Raw genomic sequence first — 19455 nt, 5'->3', positions numbered from 1 at the left:
AGGCGGCAATATTCAGCTTGCCGGAAGACTGAAACACGGGACCCAAACATGAATGACCCTGTGCGTACCTCGGCGCTGGGTGTCACAGGCATGGAAGATGGTATCGAGCAGATTCTCCTCGCAGATTAGGCTGATTTCTGCCATATTCTCCGTCCTGTTTTCAGAAGCCACTGAGGATCCTGAGCACAAATATGCAACACAAAACACACCAAACACAGAGTGTATTGAGTTGCGTACAGTAGTAAAGCAAGCACATGATACATTTTTCACAAGACACAACAACTACTGTCACAGTGTGATGGCCAGACACACTATGTGTTATGTTACATAAGGCAAGTTAGTTTGGAGCTACAACTAATAACTAGCCACTGGGCCCCCCCCAAAAAACAATTGTTCTTCCCCTCTCTGGGCAATGCAGTTTTTTTCATGCTGCATTGATTCAACATGTTTTAATTTAACGGATGGAATGGAACATTTAAGCAAAAATATCTGAAATAATGTAGGTTTTTAACTAGATAGTGACACAAAAAAAGACTTAAAGTAGTATTTCACCACTAGAAAGAGGGTTTTTTCATACAACTGTATGCAGTAGAATGGCAAAAAAAATTTAAATTGGTGCCACATTACAAGAGAAAAGAAGCTGTGATATTCTCTTATGCTTAAAAGGGTAGAAAACCTACAACTACCAGAATGCACTGTGCCACACCGGACCAATAAGCGCTCCCGCTGGCGGGTGACGTACGTATTAACACAGAATGGCGGCTGGCTGGTAACATTCGATCTCGTATAACAGTTAAATCTGAGTTGGTTTTAAGTTTAAGAAACAGTCCGTAGTTCAAACAACAGGCCTGTGAGTACACAGACCTTGGCACTTCAAAGACAGAACCCAACGGCCCTTATCAATTCTGCATATTAAAAAAGGAGAAACACAGATGCCTAGAGCTTTCCCCTGAAGTTATGAAGACCTTTGAAAATTGCTTTTTTTCTATATATTTTTTTATGACTAACCTCTTCAGCACCAAATTTTCTCTTCTGGAGGTAAACAGACTGGATTTTTTTTTTTTTTTACATTTCTCCCCAATTGTCCCTATAAAATTCTATTTTATAAAAAAGGTAGCTGAATTTTCCATCTTCTCATTATTACTATTTTGCAGTTACTACCAGATTCTCTGTTTGGTAAATGTATACTTGGAGTAATAAAAACGTTACTTTCCTCCCAAGACACAAAACCTCCAGTCAACAACCTTATACTTATGTCCAGGAATCATCATGTCAAGCATTCCTCACTGGTGTCATTATTACAGAAGCTTAGATAATAATCCATTTTGTTACACAAATAAATCTTAACCCAAGGTCCTCTTATACGCTTTTCCAAATGCTTTCAACCACATCTCACACTCCCCATCAGTGAATGGATTTTGCTCAGCAGATATAAAAACTCCATCTGTTGATGAAGACCATTATGTTTCTCTGAAAGCTCTTTATCAAGCTACGGTTTCCAAGATCAAGAATGCACTTTCATGCTCAATCTGTTTAGTGTTCACTGCAGGTAACCCAGCTAAAACAAGCTGCACATCCAATCTGGCCAGAAGCCGCCACTTCCTACCTCCGTCTCCCATGGACAGTCTTTTCACAACCAGAGCTGGGTAGGGCAGCTCATACTCTGTTGTGTCCCCTGAGCAGAATTTGAGGTCGTAGGAGAGGGTGCTTTGGTTTGGGGTGAAGGTACGACACAGAGGTGGGCTCCTGCTCGCCCTCTCGCTCTCGGGCTGCACCGACTGGTGCCCTCGTGTGAATGTAAAGTAAGGGGAGTCTTTGGACTGGCCCGCGGGAGTCGAACAATACCTCTGCCATGTCTTAACTTGTCTTAAATCACTCCCGTCAGCCCCTCTCCTCTCGCCCAGAGTGCTAGTGATAGTGTATGTGACGTTAGTTGGCGTGGCGGGGTTGAATGCTGGGGTAGAAGGGGTGGACATGGGGACAGAGGGACCTAGGCTGCTCCTCTGGGAAGCTGCAGAGCTCGGCATACCCATCCCTCTCCCCTTCTCCTTAACCCCCTTGTCTCTGTGGAGGGTCCCTTTCTTCAGGATGTTTTCCAGGTTGTGCCTGAGGCCACTCTGTGGACTGTCGTAATTGCTGGAGGAGAGTTTGGGAATCTGGAAAGGTGAATTGGGCTCTCGGTCACCACGCCACTGAATGGTCTGCAGTTTGCGGCAGATGCTGTCCACGGGATTGTGGCGACGATTGGGCTGGGGTGTGCAATAGTCCATGCTGCTGATGGCAGGGCTGCAGTGCTGGCTTCCTGGCTAGAGGAGAGGCTGACGACTGAGGAGAGAGAAGCAGAACGGATTTAGTTTAATTGCACGTCAAGTCAGTAAAATGGAGGCAAACGAACATAGACATGTAAAAGACTTGAGACTGCTCGTAGAGGACCTACACTGTGCAGCATAACGCTATGATGTACCACTGGATAACTGGCACATTTAGTCTTTAGGACTGGTTTTCTCTGGTTGGACCAACTGCAGGGTTAGAGGCAGAAAATGAGCAGGTAGAAATGCAGCGTGAAAGCACATAAATGCCAGACATACAGAGATAATTAGGATTATGGAGTAGCCGGATATAATAAAAAATAAAAATAAAAATAAAAAAAAAGACACCTATGGGATGATACAAACCACCCAATGCCAAATAGTTTTTAGTTCCAAGATTCTGTGGCAATCATAGACAGTTCTTGTGTTTAACTTTAAGACAAGCAGGAGCCAAGAAAGAACTGAACAAGGAAGAAGATGGAGAAGAAAGAAAAGGAGGGATAGATGGGGAATCAAATTGTAACCTCCCTAAACCACACACACACAGCTTAATAAGGAGTCCAAATATGTTATTGTTCATGCCAACCAGTCCACAATATTTTAGATTTTCAATCCTGCCTTCCTAATGTGAAAAGATTAAAAGATGGTGTGTTAAAATGTAAAGCATTACCTATAGGTAAGTATCCTTACAGTAGGCTTCAGGTGTGCAAACGAGCAAAAATAATTCAAGTTTGCTTACGAACTTCAAGCGCAATTAGCATTTATTATAGTAAATGTATCATTTTCTCTCATACAACTCGAGATGAAATTAACAAAAATTTAACTGGGTATGCAATTAATTTCATTACAGTAAATGTGCAGGATAAGCTGCTCTTTGACAATAAAATAAGAAAAACAAATGCGTCTGGCTTCGACAGCTAGGGTTGGTCGAATATGTTTTTAAAAGATTCGTCAGCGACTTGAGCGCAGATTTATCTCCATGCGAACACACGCACCTGCTCCGACCCCCAAGTTAAAAACAAACACCTTTTGTGGTTCTTTCTCAAGCAGCCTTTGGTTGTTACCTCGTAAAAGCTTGCAGGAGCAAATATCCACGACGAAATGTTTGGCCAACTGTCCAGACTCACACAGGGAGCACGCGCACAGGTAGTTTGAAGCTCAGCGCTCGAGACAGAAAGAGTTAAAAAAAACTAAATGGGTGTTAACGAATCTAAAAGTAATCCAGCACCCCCTCCCTGCGGCTTGAAGGGGACACAGCACCCAATATAACAAAATTACGAATCCCACTATGGTCACGCCAAGACCCGCCCTACGAAGCAGCTTGATTGGTTGGGGTTAGGCATTTGACCTCGAGTGGTTAAGGTTAGGGTTAGGGGATTGGTCAGGGGATAGGACCTGTACGTGTCAGCGTGGACGCCTGGCCAATAGTAGTGTGTGAATGCTATTGAAGGGCGGGTTTTGGTGTGGCCATAGTGGGAAAAAATAATATCGCCTAAGGGACAACGTTATATGTATGGTGGGATTGTCTAGTTTTGAAAAAGTGCAATAAATGAAAACTTGTTGTCCCTAAGCAGTTTGTTCCCCCTTTTTTTGTGTCTCAAATACAACTTTCTAATTCCACAGCCCAACTCACCCATAAAGTTCCATATTACATTGAAATAAAATAAACAAAGACAAAAACAGAAAGCAAGAAACTCCCTATGACACATGGATAATGACATTGAGCCAAGTTCCGTGTCTCTACGTCAGGGCTGTTGCAAAATCAATTGGGTTCATTTGCATTTTTGGTGTCATGACAACACTATAATGGGACTGGCTTCAACCTGAGCAAGCAGTAAGCGGTTTAACGGTGAAGGTGCACAGACGTCTCTCCTGCCCTGAAGGTAACTTATCCTACAATATCGACTCCTATAATTACTGTAGCCTGCGTGTGCGCGGATGCTGGGGATACATATTGGTGACGCAGGTTGTGCTTTAATCTGGCAGCAAGTATATACACAATATTAATAGCCTTTATTAAAACAGACAAAATTACTAATGTTTTCGGACAGACTACTTTAAGTTTCTATGTTGCCGATTATCATGCAGTGTCATCTCTTTTCAGCCTTTATGTAATTCCATAGCCTATGTAGTCTGTGAAAGCCAATCATGCAGTCATTCTACCACAAGGCTGTTTCTGTTTACATTTTCTGTTGTTTTTTTGTTTCAAAAATCATAGAAAAAGAGCTAGTATAATGATATAATTCAAGGACCCCATTGAAAACGAGATGGTGCATCTCAAGGGGGGGTTATACTCTAATGATTTATTTTTTGGAATAGAATAAGTAAAAATTAGAATGTTCGATTTCCACATTGAGCTGAAACTTGATGACTGTTATGCCTTAGATAATTACCAAAATGTACAATACTCATAGAGTACCAGATATCATATAGGGTCTCTACAGCAGTTATATCGATTTATGAAGAAAAATAAGTTTGCAATATGTTGTGAGGAAATATGTAAACTCTGAATAAGTAACTGGATCTTAAGTTTATTGCTCAAACTTACCAAAACTGACTCTGCTGAATAGACACAATCCAGTTCATCAGGTTAACCCCTGCTTGTTTAGTAGTGAATACATATTTTGATTTCGTTTTTTGAAGAAAAAAGAAAAGAGTCTGTTGAATTTGAATTGGAAGTCTGTTTATATTGTCAACATATTATTGTTGTTGTTGTTTCCAGGGAAGCAGCTACATTTCCACCATCTCAATGGCTGACAAAATAATACCAAGCTTTAAGGTATTGAAACAAGTGATTCAATTGTCTTGTGGCTGTTTGGTTTGTGGAACGCATATGCTAAATGTAGGTGTTATTAAAGGCTGCTGTCTAAATGCTATTATAATTAAAGAGCACCTACCCTCAGTAGCTGCTCCAGCTGCAGCATCTTGATGATTCCTTGGCTTCCTGACACTTAAGAATCCCCTCTGGTGTTCCTCATAGAAACTATTCCAGCACTGCTTCTTGTCCTCATGTTGCAATGAGCAGCACCGTAAGACCATAAGAGCCTCAGTCATCCAGCATGGTTCTTACAGTGATAAAAAAAAAAAAATACATATGAAAAACTAATCCAATGGATATTCCAGCGCATGGAAAAAAGTCCCCTTTCTGTCAGCCTAAGTGAACCTTTTCTAAACCGTTTAATTTAGCTGATTTGATTGTCGGCATTTAAAAAAAAATTTTTTTTAGGGGAAGGACACGACCAGTGTCCACTCCTGTACCGCTCCTGTTCCTTGTTCAGCAGAATCCACTTTCCCAGCTCACGCTAAGTAGCTGGAGCTTTGCTTGTTTTCTGACCCTGAATGCTTGAGCAGTAGACAGCAGGATCAGGTACAGATTAGGGTGGACATGTGCAGACAGGCACACATACACACACACACACGCACACACACACACACACACACAAGGATGAGTGTTGACTTTGGTTTGGAGAATGCAGATAAATAGTAACAGAGAAGACACACTTTTAAAAAGGAACATTAAATGAATGAAGATGCTATAATGTATATGGGAATTTGATGTAATACTAAAAAGAGAATCAGAGACGATGAGAAAAAAAATAAAGTACAGTAGAAAACAATGCAGTACTCTGATCACTTTCACACGGTGTTGTACTGTTGTCGCCCCTGACATGTTCCAGTAATCTGGGATTATTGTGCAAGCTACCTTCTGCACCTGAAAGGAGAGGACACAGAGTCAGTCTAATCCTAGACAATTGGAACAGACACGTAACCGACTGGCATACCAGGAAGACATGTCCCTTTACTGTAAAACAATGACTCAGCCTGGAATAGCAGGAAAGAACAGCACTTGTTCTATTATACATATCGGTATTTTCCAACCTGCTTTTCTTGCAAAACCATAAAGGTAGTCAGGAAGACATAATGAACAAAGAGACTGATTCAGATCCAAGCCCTCTCAATGCTAATATAATGCTATTCTACTCTGTCTTACTATGACCTTTGACATCTGCATGGGTTAGTTTAGAAAGATGTACATATAGCACCCTGTTTTCGGTTACAGTTCCTTTCTGTATCACTTCGTCTCATTACTATCTCACTGGTCTGGGGTCTGGTTTTCCAGCACTGAGGTGTGAGGCATGAGAACCGTGGCTAATGTTGCATGAGTTATCCCATCACACTGTCAATGTTACAGCAACCTCTGCTGGCCAATCACAGATTGGAGAGAAAAAAACACAGAATAACAGAATAACAGGCAACAAGTTGAATGCTTTTTTTTTTGGACTCTAACTCCTTGAGTGAAAACTAAACTTGGCAGTCACAGTGCATTAATTCCCATCAAGACGCACATTATGATGTGATGTTTGTCATCCAATTGTGTGTTGCAATCGAGTGGGACGAAGGAAGAAGGAAGAAGGAAGAAGTCTGACGAGTAACAATCACTGTTTCCTTATGCTTTGCATAGCAGGTTGAAGCGTTAAAAATTATACGTTTTTGGGTTTGGTTGATAACCATCTGTGGAGATCGTGCCAAAGTAAACATAGTTATGTGTTCCTGTGTTTTATGTTAGATGTACACCTTTTCCCTAAATGTCACTATTTTCTCTGCTGTTGTGTTATATGTAACCAGGCAGCTGACCTGGTTATCGAGCTGTCCTCCACTCCAAAGCCCAAACCGGACGTGATTCCCTTCGGGACTGTCTTCACTGACCACATGCTGACCATAGAGTGGAATGCGAGTGAGGGCTGGCAGGCTCCGCTCATCAAGCCCTTTGGGAACCTGTCTCTCCACCCGGCCACTTCGTCACTACATTACGCCATTCAGGTATGCTGACCAGGAAGCATTCAAACTTCTAAAATGGATTTGACATGTCCTCTCTTGTTATATTATGTCAGGAGACTGACTTGACCTGATTTGATTTCCAGGAATTTTAGCAACCTGGGGACACATGGTGGGTATTTCCAGTGTTGCCACACCGCTTTGACAAAATAAATAAATCCTTTTCTATACCTTCACCAGAATTGTATTCCAGACAGCATGGAGAGGGTTTTGAAACAGCATGTAGACCTGCACTGCTTTATTTTATGGGCCTGTAACTTCCTGATCATTTCCTAATTTCCGTATATGTTTATGAACAGTTCTTGATTTTTGGAGAAATTTCCTTGAAAGAACTTCTCTCCTTAAATATCCTTAAAAAATGTGATAATGTAAGGCGGAATTAGAATAGGGTAGGGGTGGTTGAACTCGTGACCTCACTATTTGTAAAACCTTAACTATGGCCTTGATCTCAAGCCTCTTCTCTTCTCACCAGCTGTATGAAGGGTTGAAGGCGTACCGTGGGGATGACAAACAACTGCGCTTCTTCAGACCCATGCTCAACTTGAAACGCATGTCCAACACCGCTAAGAGAGCGTGTTTACCTGTAAGATGGAGGAATGAGATGGATGGATGAATGGAAGAAATGATTACCTTCCAATCTTCCACTTCTGATATTTCATCTAAGTGCCATAGCTACCCTCTGTTCTGTTCTTTACTTGTGTTTTCTGTTCTCCCACTCCACCTCGACTCTCCTTATCTTTCTCTTTCTCCACCTCTCTCCTTCCTCTAGGCCTTTGATGAGTCTGAGTTTCTGGAGTGTATCAGGCAACTGGTAGAGACTGACAAGGACTGGGTTCCTCACTCAGACTCAGGCAGTCTCTACATCAGACCAACATTTATTGCCACTGAGGTAAGGAGGATAGTGATGTGCTTCAATAATATGTGGAGGCAGAATGTGTATTCTTTTGAATTAAATGACATATAAAGTACATTGCTATGTGTTCATGTGTCCACGGTAGCCCGCTCTGGGTCTAAGGAAGCCTGGCAGTGCCTTGCTCTATGTGATCTTGTGTCAAGTGGGCTCTTACTTCAAGAACAAGGCAGAGCCCCTGTCCATGTGGGCCGACCCAAAGTACACGCGGGCCTGGAAAGGAGGAACTGGAGATTGCAAGATGGGAGGGTAAGTAGCCGCATACTGTATGCATGTTTTAGTTTTTATTCACTGATAATCCATCAATGCATTCAACCATGGTTGTGTAAGGAGCAGACATATCAAGCTTTTGATTGTTCTACCCCAATAAAAATACAGTACAAAATATTCTTGCGTTCGCTCAGTCTTGAATTTAAAGATGTAAAACATTTCTCTCTCTCTCTCTCTCTCTCTCTCTCACACACACACACACACACACACACACACACAGACCAACAATAGGTGATTTTTTGAGGGACAGGGGGTGAAATAATTCTCTCTCTTTCACTGTGTAGTATTACATTTGCATGCAGCACTGTAACTGCAAAAAACACTTGTAATTGCAATTGTTTGTCGCTTTGGATTTCGGCAGGAACTACGGCTGTTCCTTGTTCCCCCAGTATGAAGCAGAGGAGCACGGGTGTCAGCAGGCGCTGTGGCTGTACGGAGAGGACCACCAGATCACTGAGGCAGGCACCATGAACCTCTTCCTGCACTGGATCAATGAGGATGGAGGTTAGTGGCACTACCAGAACCCGACTCGACTGATCACATTTTTGTGCTGTAGTTGAAGGGGTCTAAAGGGGTTGTTGGTTCAACTTCCGTAATGCACCATAGATGCAAACGATGTTCCCACTCAATGTGCTTTGGACACTTCATGTTTTACAGATTTGTCACTACAACATAATTGCATCTTCAGTAATCCATTTTTTTTTTTTATTCCAGCTTGCCTTAAAAGTTTTTAGTTTTTTGTTGTTAGTTAGTTAGTTATATTTTATTTCTGTGTCATGCCAAACATCTTGGCCCATCCCACATGGGATTACAAGACACCACAAATTCACTTATTCAACAAACATCTTCCCGTTGCATATACAAATCCTTCGAACAAATACATGATTACAAATATATAGACATACACATACATACATGTATATACACATACACACATACCACAAACAAACAACTAGTTCTCATCTACATTCGATAAAGAGCTTTTTTCATCTTCTCCCAGGCTTTATCTAAATAATTAGCCAATTTATATGTTTCATATGTGAACAGCCATCTCAATCTTTGAGCATCATCCATATTTACCAAATCAATCTCTGCTTTTATCCTACAAAACAAAAAATCACGCTGCTCATGAAAAAAAGGACAATAGAAAACAAAATGGAACTCATTTTCTACATCATTCAAACAGCACATAGGACAAATACGTTTTTCCTTTTCTACATTAACATATCGTCCTGTTTCAATAGTCAAAGGCAAAACACCAGATCTCACTTGAGCACATAAGGATCGTTGCCTTTTTGACAAATTATATACAACATAATTCTCAGTGCCATATTCTGGTTTTATCATTACAAAAATACGCAATTTTGGCTTAGCCCATATATCATCAGCCCACTGCTTTTTGTCTTTAGCAAACACAGATTCTTTAAACAAACCAATATTCAGCTTTTCATTATTAAGAAACAAATCCCCAAAACCATACTTACAAAACAATTTGCATATGTCGTTAGACCAAAGACCAAGAATGTGTTTATCCCAGAGAAATATTTTCCTTGTCAACCTATTTGCGTCCATATCTAATAGACGATTCCATAACTGGGCCATACATATCTTCCAGCGAGCCTCACATGATTCCCATCCCATGTCTCCCACTATCGCCAATGTAGGGGTATACTTATGCACACCCAGAAAATATCTTATAGCACTATTTTGCACTAATTCACAATTAGATATATTCTTGAATCCTCTAACACCCACAATATAATCAAGTATAGGGCACACACAGGCTTGAAACAATTTAGAATACGTTTGAAAACTTATGTCTTTCAGATTCCTGCTTTTACCAATAATTCCTCCCAAAGCTATACGTGCTGAATCAGCAAGAACCTTAACACCATTTCTAAAATTCATATGTTCATCAATATAAAAACCTAGATATTTATATGAATCTACAAAGTTCAGCTTGTGTGACCCAATTTTAAACTCATAAATGCTGCAGATTATCTTCAGATGGAGACAGTAGTACTATATCATCCGCATACAAAAGAATACTTATCATTTCATTTCCACATCTTATCCCACAATTCAATGCTTTAATTTCCTTTGCCAAATCATTTATATAAATTGCAAATAATGTGGGAGACAAAGCATCGCCCTGTTTTACCCCTGATGATGTTGGAAACCAGTTGGTATGGAGTTCATTCAATCTTACACATGCTATGGGCTTGTGATAAACATACTCTATAAGCTTATATGCCAACAGATCCCTATTGATCATATCAAAAGCTTTGTGAAAATCAATAAAGCACGAATATGTTGGCTCATTTTCACTTATTCTATTAGTTATAATTGTAGACAATACAAAAATGTGATCTAAGCATGATCTTGATTTACGGAATCCATTTTGTTCTTCCACAAGAAGCTCTTCTTTCTCTAAATACAACATGAGCCTCTCATTAAGTATTGTAGAATACAGTTTATAAACTGTGCTCATTAGACTAATCCCTCTATAATTTAAGGGCACCCTTGGATTTTCATTTTGGGATTTTGGTATTGGATTAATAATTGATTTAAGCCACATAGATGGTATTTTGCCACATTCAAAACATCCTTTAAATAAATCACACAAAATATCAAATAGTTTGGGTGATTTCAGTATTTCATTTGGGATATTCTCGACCCCTGTCGCTTTTCCCAATTTAGCCTTATTAATAGCCATTTGAACTTCTCCTTTTGTAAGACTGTTATTAAGATCCTTATTTATCCAATATTCCCCTTTTAAAATGTAGCTCTCTATTACATTTTTCCTCTGACATAAATCCTCATAATACCCTCCATCAAAATCAAACATCTCACAAGAGAAAAGATCTTTAAAATCTTTCTCCCACCTATTAATTACATCAGACAGCCCAAACACTAAACTACTGTCATTCCCCAGCACTTCCATGGGTATTTTACAACTACGCCTTGGCCCTAGTTTATTAAGTTGTGACCAAAATCTCTTAGGGTCAGACGTTTGGATTCTCTTCAGGTTTAATACCAATCCTCTTTGATAACGTCTTTTATAGAATCTGTATCTTTTATCAAACCTATTCTGACTTTTCTTAAATGTTTCTAATAGTTTATTCCTTTCTATATTATTATTTAAACACCTCAGAAACATTTTTTCTATTTTACACATAGATTGCCACAATTCATTCAACTCTTTGTTCCAATAAGGTTTCGTATTAACCTTATAGTTGTCTCCATCTTTAAAATCAAATTCTATATCTTCTTTAATCAATTTACAAAGGCTGACATACCAATTATCTAATTTTTCTTGTTCTCTAAAACATAATTGTATGTCATTCTTCATTTTCAACAGGGTTGATTGTTGTAAACTCGAAGATAAGAAGTTAACTGGTAAAGTCCTGCTAACTTTCCTTTTTTTGGATGCATTTTGTAAACTCTCCCGGTAAGCTACATAACAATGAGCCTCCGTCTTTATAAGAAATTTTAACCTCAGTAAAGAATGATCTGGGACTCTGCTTCTTTCTCCAATCAAATCCATACAATTTGCCATTTTAATTAATTGATTTGAAACTAAAACTTCAAAAGAGTCACATATTTGTAAACAGTCATATGGTACAAGTATATAATCAACCACTGCTTTACCCTTGATAGATACCGATGTGAAGTTATCACTTAGAGGACATATCCTCCCATTAACAATACATAACTTAGATACCTTTAAGAATTCAATCATTGATTCTCCATGTTTATTTACAGAACCATCCAAGAAAGCTCTAGGTGGCATCGCATCTACTTCTTTTAGATAGTCATCAAAAGCACCTATCCTACTATTGAAATCTCCACACACTAGAATTGCTTCAACTTCTGAGCATAGATAAATCTGACTCATAACATGATTAAAGAAAAAAGAGGCATCCTTTCCCCATACTGACGTTTCAGGTGGCAGGTAACAAGTAAAAACAACAAAACTACAACCTGATTTCAAATGCACAAATCTTAAACCTAGAATACCATCCACCTGTTTGTCTTCAACATCAATTTTGTACAATTCCACCAAGTTATTTTTAACAAAAAACCCAACCCCACCGGAGCCTTTAGTTGCTTTAACATGTTTTGTTCTATTATAACCAAACCATATATAACCTTCCATGTCAATTACTTTGTCATCAGATAAATGCGTCTCTTTCAGCGAAATAATATCCGGGTTTAAAGTATTCAAAATAAGAATTCTTAATTTGCAGTTACCTACAGTCCATCCGTTAACGTTCCAATGTACTAAAGAAATGGAATCTTGAGCATGGTGGGTCCGAGAAACAGTTCATCTTCCAGTTGTTGTTCTATTTATTAATTACAGTAATTGTTTTGTTCAGAGGAGGAACTTGCAACTCCACCCTTGGACGGCCTCATACTCCCAGGTGTGACCCGACTGAGTGTCCTGGAACTGACCAGGAAATGGGTGAGAAAAACAAAAACCACAAAGGTCAACGTGAATGGATAAATATTCCAAATTAGTCATCCCGTTTCCTGTGGTCCTTCCGCTGCCTTCTGTGCTCACAGGGGGAGTTTAAGGTGACAGAGCGCTACCTGACCATGAGCCAGCTGTGCTCGGCTCTGAAGCAGCAGCGGGTCAAAGGGATGTTTGGCTCAGGTACTGCCTCCATGATCTGTCCCATCGGACACATTGTTTACCAGGGAGAGGTAAGAGACAGCAGCAGACCCACTGCAGACACTGCCTGTTTGATCTGATTTCACCACTGCATATTTATTTATAGCCATCTGAGTGAGCGAACCACAATGAGCTCTCCTTGGGTTCTACCACTTGCTGTGTCCTGACAGTAAGAAACAGACCGTATAGCACAATTGGAAAAGGCTTTCCTCAAACAATTAATTATTTCCCATGTAATCTTATGAACACAGCCATGGACACTGACTGAAATCAACTACAGAGTGTCGACTTTATAGTTGATCTAATATGTGTATTATTATGTACGCTTTAAAATGAATAGTTCAACATTTTGAGAAGTGCTTTTATTTGCTTTTTTTGTTGAGCGTAAGATTAGAAGATTGATTCCACTCTCTTAGAGAGCAACTCTCCGCTAAAAATTAGGCTACGGTCAGCAACCACTTAGCATAGCTTAGCAAAATAGACTTGGAATCAAGGGGAAACAGTTAGCCTAGCTCTATTTAAAGGTTAAAAAAAAAGTCACTTCCTGAAGTCTCTGCTGGATTCCTAGCAACCCCGTAGTGATGAGCAGACTTCAGGAAGTGCCAAGAAATAAATGAGCACAAAACCACTTGTAAAACATGACATTTTTACACTTTGATTTTTGGCGGATTAAACAAATGAGATGTAATGTGTTAATTAGTGAGCTTTTGAGGCAGACTTAAGTTAAAGGAAGTTGGAGTTTGTGTCTAGAGTCTCCTTTTATTTCAGTTACACTGTAAAAAAAAAAAAAGTGGTGCTGTCTTTGATTACATTTTTCATATTAAGAAGTGCATTATGAGTGAATAGTTTTTAAACTTTTAGAATCTAAGTGCTTTGAAGACTGAGGCTCTGGGTCTGTTGTGACCACATGGACAGTTTCATCTTCAGAGGTTGTCAGAACCCTGCGGCCTCTTGTTTAAATATCATAACATGTTAACTTCATTTCTTTATGTACTCGTGATTTATATTGTGACGAGTCAATTTACAGAGATTAAATTATCTAAAAAGTAGAGTGTTTCTGTGTGTTTTAGAAATTGCACATCCCCTGCCAGGATAACAACTCACTGTTGACTCAGCGGTTGACAAAGGAACTCACGGATATACAGGTTGGTGGATGCATACGCACACACACATGCACGCACACACGCACAGTCGCACACACACCACATATGTTTCCCCTAGCTCAGTAGCAGCTGGTTGAACATCTGTGTTCTTTACACTCCTTTCACACCTCAGGACTCTATTCTCATGTAGTAATATGTTACTTTGAGTTAAGCATTCAGTGATGTCATTGTAGGAGAATAATTGGGAAGAACAGCATACTACAAAATCAAAGGTGGAAGCATGAGGGGGCTGCAGTTTTGTGTGTGTTGACTCGCTAATTTGAAAATATAGTTGAAAGGCAAGACCTAACAAAAACAAATATTCTCTCCAAATATTAACTTATCTTGCATCTCCATAATTGCATTACTGGACTGTTATCTGAGTGATTATTATGTAACATCGACGAGATAAAAGAATTAAGTTGTTTTCTTTAACAAACCCCCATTGGTCCTCATTCATTGAAACCCACCGCATGCATTATCTTGCCTGCAAGTATGTAATAAGTGAAGTATAATAATGAGTAATGACTGGGTGATACTGTACAGAGCCTATAAACGCGCCACCTCTACAGTCTATGCAGCGCTACAGGTCGAAACAGATTCATAATGTTCTTTGCTGAAGGGTTAATTTGTGTTAATGAGCGTGCTCTGTATGGCTGACTTTCGGTTATTGTACTGTGTAATGAGACTAGTATTTGTAGGGGTATAAGCTTGAATGTGATCCTTATTTACTCACTTGTACTGGGAAAGGCCCACATATGGTTGAGATCACTATCAGACTAAGAAGGTCTCGCTAACAGCGTACACCAAAACATTCTGCTCTTTGCAGTCAAGGGTCACAACAAATAGCAACATAACCCAAATTCCTATCTGGCCACACACTCCGTACAGAACCTTTTTTGTTCATTTTCCTTTAAGTTCCTTGCATCCAAGCTTAAAAAAACAAAAATCCTTAGGGCAAGCGTTATCTGTCCACCAAACTTCAGTCAAATTGGTTACATTTTAAGACACATTGTTAACAAACAGACAAGAGGTGAAAACCTAATAATCTTCCAGCTTCTGAAACCAGAGAGAGACCATGTTAATGACTTGTTTAGCTGGCTTAAGTCGTTGTATAAGCTGTTTAGATGTGATAGCTGAACAAATTTGTAACATGGAAAATCCTCAAGTTAAACTGAGAGTACTGAATCAACAATATCACTCACCAAATGAGTTTTTTTTTTTGCATTGTAGCTCCCCTTACTGGTGCCATTATCAGCTCAGTTGGGATATTACTGTAAGTAGGTTACCTCCAGGTTACAAGATTACTGAAAGACTGCAAACGCCACAGACACAGCCATGGTGTAATAACTCTGTTGCAGGTAGCTGTTAATTTGCAATTAGCTTTCACATTTTCTGCACATTTGTACAAGTACTATTCTTAAGTATAGTTTTGAGGTACTTGTACTTTACTTGAGTATTTCAATTTCATGCTACTTTATGCTTTTACTCCACTACATTTCAGAGGGAAACATTGCACTTTTGACTTAACTATGTTTCTTATGGGGTGGCAGTAGCTCAGTCAGTAGGGAATTGAGTGGGGAAGTGAAGGGCTGCTGGTTCAAGTCCCCATACGGACCAGAAGTATGTTGGTGGACTGGTAGCAGGAGAGGTGCCAGTTCACCTTCTAGTGGTGTGGCCAAGGTGCTCTTGAGCAAGGCACCAAACCCCCAACTGCTTGGGGTGCATGTACAGGTACTGAGCATGTATAGCATGCATATAATTCAGGCCTGTGGGTAATGTGTATAATAGTAACAGAGTGAAAACATTGTAATTTTCCTTGCAGGATTAATAATGTGTAAATTATTATAATTATTTATTTGACAACTGTAGTTTCTGATTAGATTAGGATTTTCACATTTAAAAAGCAAAAGGGTAAGCTTATAAAATACATTGGTAAAGATAGACGGGACAAAACTACTGAAATATGTCTATGAGTTGTTACCAGTTCCACCAAAATAGACATGTTCCTTCTAAACTGCTCAGATGGTTTCATTTTAATACATTTAAATAAAAAGCCCAAAGAGGTCAACTTTTCTAACATTTCACAGGAAAGCAAAGACAAGACAAACGTGCAGCAGAAGTTTGTTCCTTTTGTCTCTCCTATTCCGTCAGTATTTTAAAAGACTGCTCCAAAATTCATCTTGTATAAAAGAACTTCAAACTAGTTACAGCTCCAGCAGTAAAATGCTACCTGTGCACCGATGCATCAGTATTAAAATCTAATAATGTCATGCATGATGATACAGTGTATCAGTCACAGGGGTACTTTTTCTTTTCTTTCTCTGAGACTTGGAGTACATTTTAGCTGATAATACTATGGTACTTTTAGTTAAATGGAACTTTGAATGCAGGACTTTTACTTTGACTGGATATGCACTGGATGCCCCCGTCTACATGATATGAGAAAATAGTGGCCTTTGGCTTCCATTTTTTTAATCTCTCCTGATCTCATAAATGTCCTCTCAACACTTTGATCAGTTGATGTGCTTTATCTCTTCAACTAGGGACTTCTGTCCTCTTTTCTTTGTTTTATCTTTCTCTGTCTTGCTCTCTTTACTTTTTTGTTTTTGTTTGTTTTGTCTTTCTGGTCAGCATATCTGCTCCCTCCATCATCCAGGCCTTGTGTGCATGCGTGATGTGTGTTATAAATGTGTTAACCGCATCTTTATATCCGATAACATCTTCCTTCGTCTTCAGAGAGAGAGAGAGAGAGAGAGAGAGAGACAGAGCGGAGGAGAGCGACAGTTGCTAATAGTGGAGTGTGGAGAGTAGGAGATAGGGGCAAGACAAACTTCTGAATTCTCTCATTAGGCCCGCTGTAATTGCACAAACCCAATTATTGCCTCAGCCTTTCGTGATCTTCAAAGCCAAGATGCTGCAAATGAAGCCTCGAACAAGTGGGAGAGGAGGAGGATGAGGAAGAAGATTTGGTGGATGAGGGGAGGGGGGGGCAGCTAAGCTTAATGAACAATAAAAATCGACAAAGCGCTGGAAAACGCTGCGCTCCTTTCCGCGGCGCTGTTAAGTCTGTTGACATTTCATCTGAAGGGAAGCAGTGCAGCGTTATTCCCCACCCCACCCCACCCCCCCACACGCACTCCTCCTCCCGCCCCTCTGCAAGACAACATTGTGCAACAAACAAACGAGTGGTCTGAGGCAGCAGATGAAAGATGGGTTTACTAAGTCGCCCTGCTGTTCCTCTTTCAAGTTAATTAGAAATCACATTCTTTTGTTTCCCCTTCGCAGGCGTTTATTTACTTTCTCACTTCGACCATTAGAACAAATTTGCAACATGAGACACAAATAATTGGATTTGTCTCTGCGGCTGTCACGGCTTGGGGAACATTTTGTTTTGATTTTTTTTATTATAGTCCCTTTGCTCTGTTGTGTTCTGTTGGTGGCTGAGTTTGCAGATTTGCTCACGGATATTTGATTTCATTTTTTTTTGAGAGGGATTGTTTTGCTCGTAATTAAGCAGCGGCGGCGGGCGAAAGAAGTTTAATGCTTAGCGACATTTTTTTTCCTTACTGCTCGGGCCCCCGGGAAGACTCTCCTGTGACCTTCTCGTGACCTTTGTTCTCTTACAGTATGGATGCACGCCCAGCGACTGGACTGTCCTGGTGTAGCAGCGACGAAGACGCCTGGAACACACACAGTGTGTGTACAATCAGGAAGTGCTCTTATGCAATAACCAAATACTACTATATAACAAGAAAAACAATGTATAACAATGTATGTGCAATATTTGTGTTCTGACTCGTTTAATAGGGTATGCCGGCTCTGCGGCTAGCGTGTCACAGCGCTTTATCTCCTTTTAAGCTTAAATTAATGGCAAACACACAAGTGTCCAGAATAATTAACAAAAGTAGGCTAATGTCTCATGCAATACTGCACAATAACTTACAGTAATCCAGCCACCGTGGCTTACTCTGCTGCTTTCCAACCAAGGATACAGCTGTGGCTGGGATTGAACATAAAAAAAGGGGAAAACATATTTGTGAGATGTTAAAGTTACAGAGAATTTCATATCACTTGGTAAGAGTTGCAAAGCAGCTACAAGAAGACTGTATCTAATTTACCTAATTAACACATCTTCATATGGGTATGGCATGAAAAACAAACTCATGCGGGGTGAGATATTCCTTATAATTGTCCGTCTATTACATTGTTTCAGAGTTCATGTTGATGTATCAAAGTTTTAGGCAGTTGTATTGTCAACAATTTTTTTTTAACATTTAAAATCTACAGCCAGGGCTTTTTCAAACATTACCTTTTGGAAAGAACATGTAACATACAGTACAGTAGTTGCTTTTGTACCTCATGGAACATGTTATTCAGTCAGGAGTACCGGACAAATGTTATTTATCGGTCATTCATATAGGACAGAGGTGTCTCTTACTATAAATATAGCACAAGAAATGTTCAGCTGACTATGGCACATTTACACTCATTTGAAAGAGACCCTCTATATATGAATACTTTCATGATGATTATTATTTAATGTATTTTGCCCTGAATTTAAAGTACTATGTTAAAGATTGTCAATAAAATAATAATTTTTACCTGACATAGAGCATTTCCAAATCTTTCCCAGGGAAGCAAGAACTAAACTTGGATGTGGTCCGGAGGAACCAGGCACTAAGTTTCGTTCCTGCATAATAGTTCAATTTGCAATGAAAGTCCCTATGCTCAGAGTACTTTCCAAAGGTTCAGGAACTTGAGGGGCAAGCCAGGCTCTGCAGAGACGCTTCCACAATCCTTAATGATGCTGAGGAGTGCAAGTGTTTATAGAGATCCTGGAACAGAACCAAGCCATCAGCATAATGGAGTCATAACAGAAAGCCATCAAACCTGAGAGCCCTTGGCTGTTTGGCTCTGCACACACATGTGCACACAAGTGTGTGTGTGTGTGTGTGTGTGTGTGTGTGTGTGTGTGTGTGTGTGTGTTTGTGTGTGTTTGTGTGTGTGTGATGGAGAGGAGGTTAAAGTGGTCAAACGAGGGAACGTCTAAATAGAGTGACCACATAGGTCAGGTTTGACACACTTTATTATTCATTCACTGTGTGTGTGTGTGTGTGTGTGTGTGTGTGTGTGTGTGTGTGTGATGTGTGTGGGGTGCCCTGTTGCATGCTGGATGGTTTTTGGCTCTTTGTGAAGACACCAGCTTGGCACCAGCTTTTTCCTTGTGTGCAGTGGCACAGCTGGTGTAGGGCCCAGTGAGTGCACGGCACTGCACACACACACGCACACGCACGCACACACACACGCACA

General features: G+C 40.0%; 2 protein-coding genes across 6 annotated transcripts in view; one reads left to right on the top strand and one right to left on the bottom strand.

Moving 5' to 3' along the window:
* The window catches only part of lrmp (lymphoid-restricted membrane protein), a 37237-nt gene extending 33699 nt beyond the window's left edge, over positions 1 to 3538 (bottom strand). For 3 of the 4 annotated variants that reach the window (XM_028570590.1, XM_028570593.1, XM_028570594.1), the window contains exons 1-3: positions 3374 to 3538; positions 1607 to 2325; positions 69 to 179 (exon numbers count right to left, since the gene is read on the bottom strand). In XM_028570590.1, the coding sequence (XP_028426391.1) occupies positions 69 to 179; positions 1607 to 2270 (775 nt within the window). In that variant the 5' untranslated portion in view covers positions 2271 to 2325; positions 3374 to 3538. Of the gene's footprint in view, positions 1 to 68; positions 180 to 1606; positions 2326 to 2437; positions 2520 to 3373 lie in introns of all 4 variants that reach the window. The other variant, XM_028570591.1, reaches the window with a different exon arrangement.
* A 376-nt stretch (positions 3539 to 3914) lies between these two features.
* Positions 3915 to 18690, top strand: bcat1 (branched chain amino-acid transaminase 1, cytosolic). 2 transcript variants are annotated; one of them, XM_028570809.1, is made up of 11 exons: positions 3915 to 4192; positions 5032 to 5088; positions 6936 to 7130; positions 7618 to 7728; positions 7915 to 8034; positions 8144 to 8304; positions 8687 to 8829; positions 12705 to 12790; positions 12892 to 13032; positions 14071 to 14145; positions 17772 to 18690. In XM_028570809.1, exons 2-11 carry the CDS (start codon positions 5059 to 5061, stop codon positions 17808 to 17810), a joined length of 1101 nt encoding a protein of 366 aa, XP_028426610.1. In that variant the 5' UTR covers positions 3915 to 4192; positions 5032 to 5058; the 3' UTR covers positions 17811 to 18690. The 2 variants fall into 2 exon arrangements, with proteins under 2 accessions (XP_028426610.1, XP_028426611.1); XM_028570810.1 differs by lacking the exon at positions 5032 to 5088.
* The last annotated feature ends 765 nt before the right edge of the window (positions 18691 to 19455 follow it).

Source organism: Perca flavescens, chromosome 23 (genome assembly GCF_004354835.1).
Source record: "Perca flavescens isolate YP-PL-M2 chromosome 23, PFLA_1.0, whole genome shotgun sequence".
Taxonomy (NCBI): Eukaryota; Metazoa; Chordata; class Actinopteri; order Perciformes; family Percidae; genus Perca; species Perca flavescens.
The sequence above is the reverse complement of the archived record's forward strand: the minus strand, read 5'-3'. Positions and strand labels throughout refer to the sequence as shown.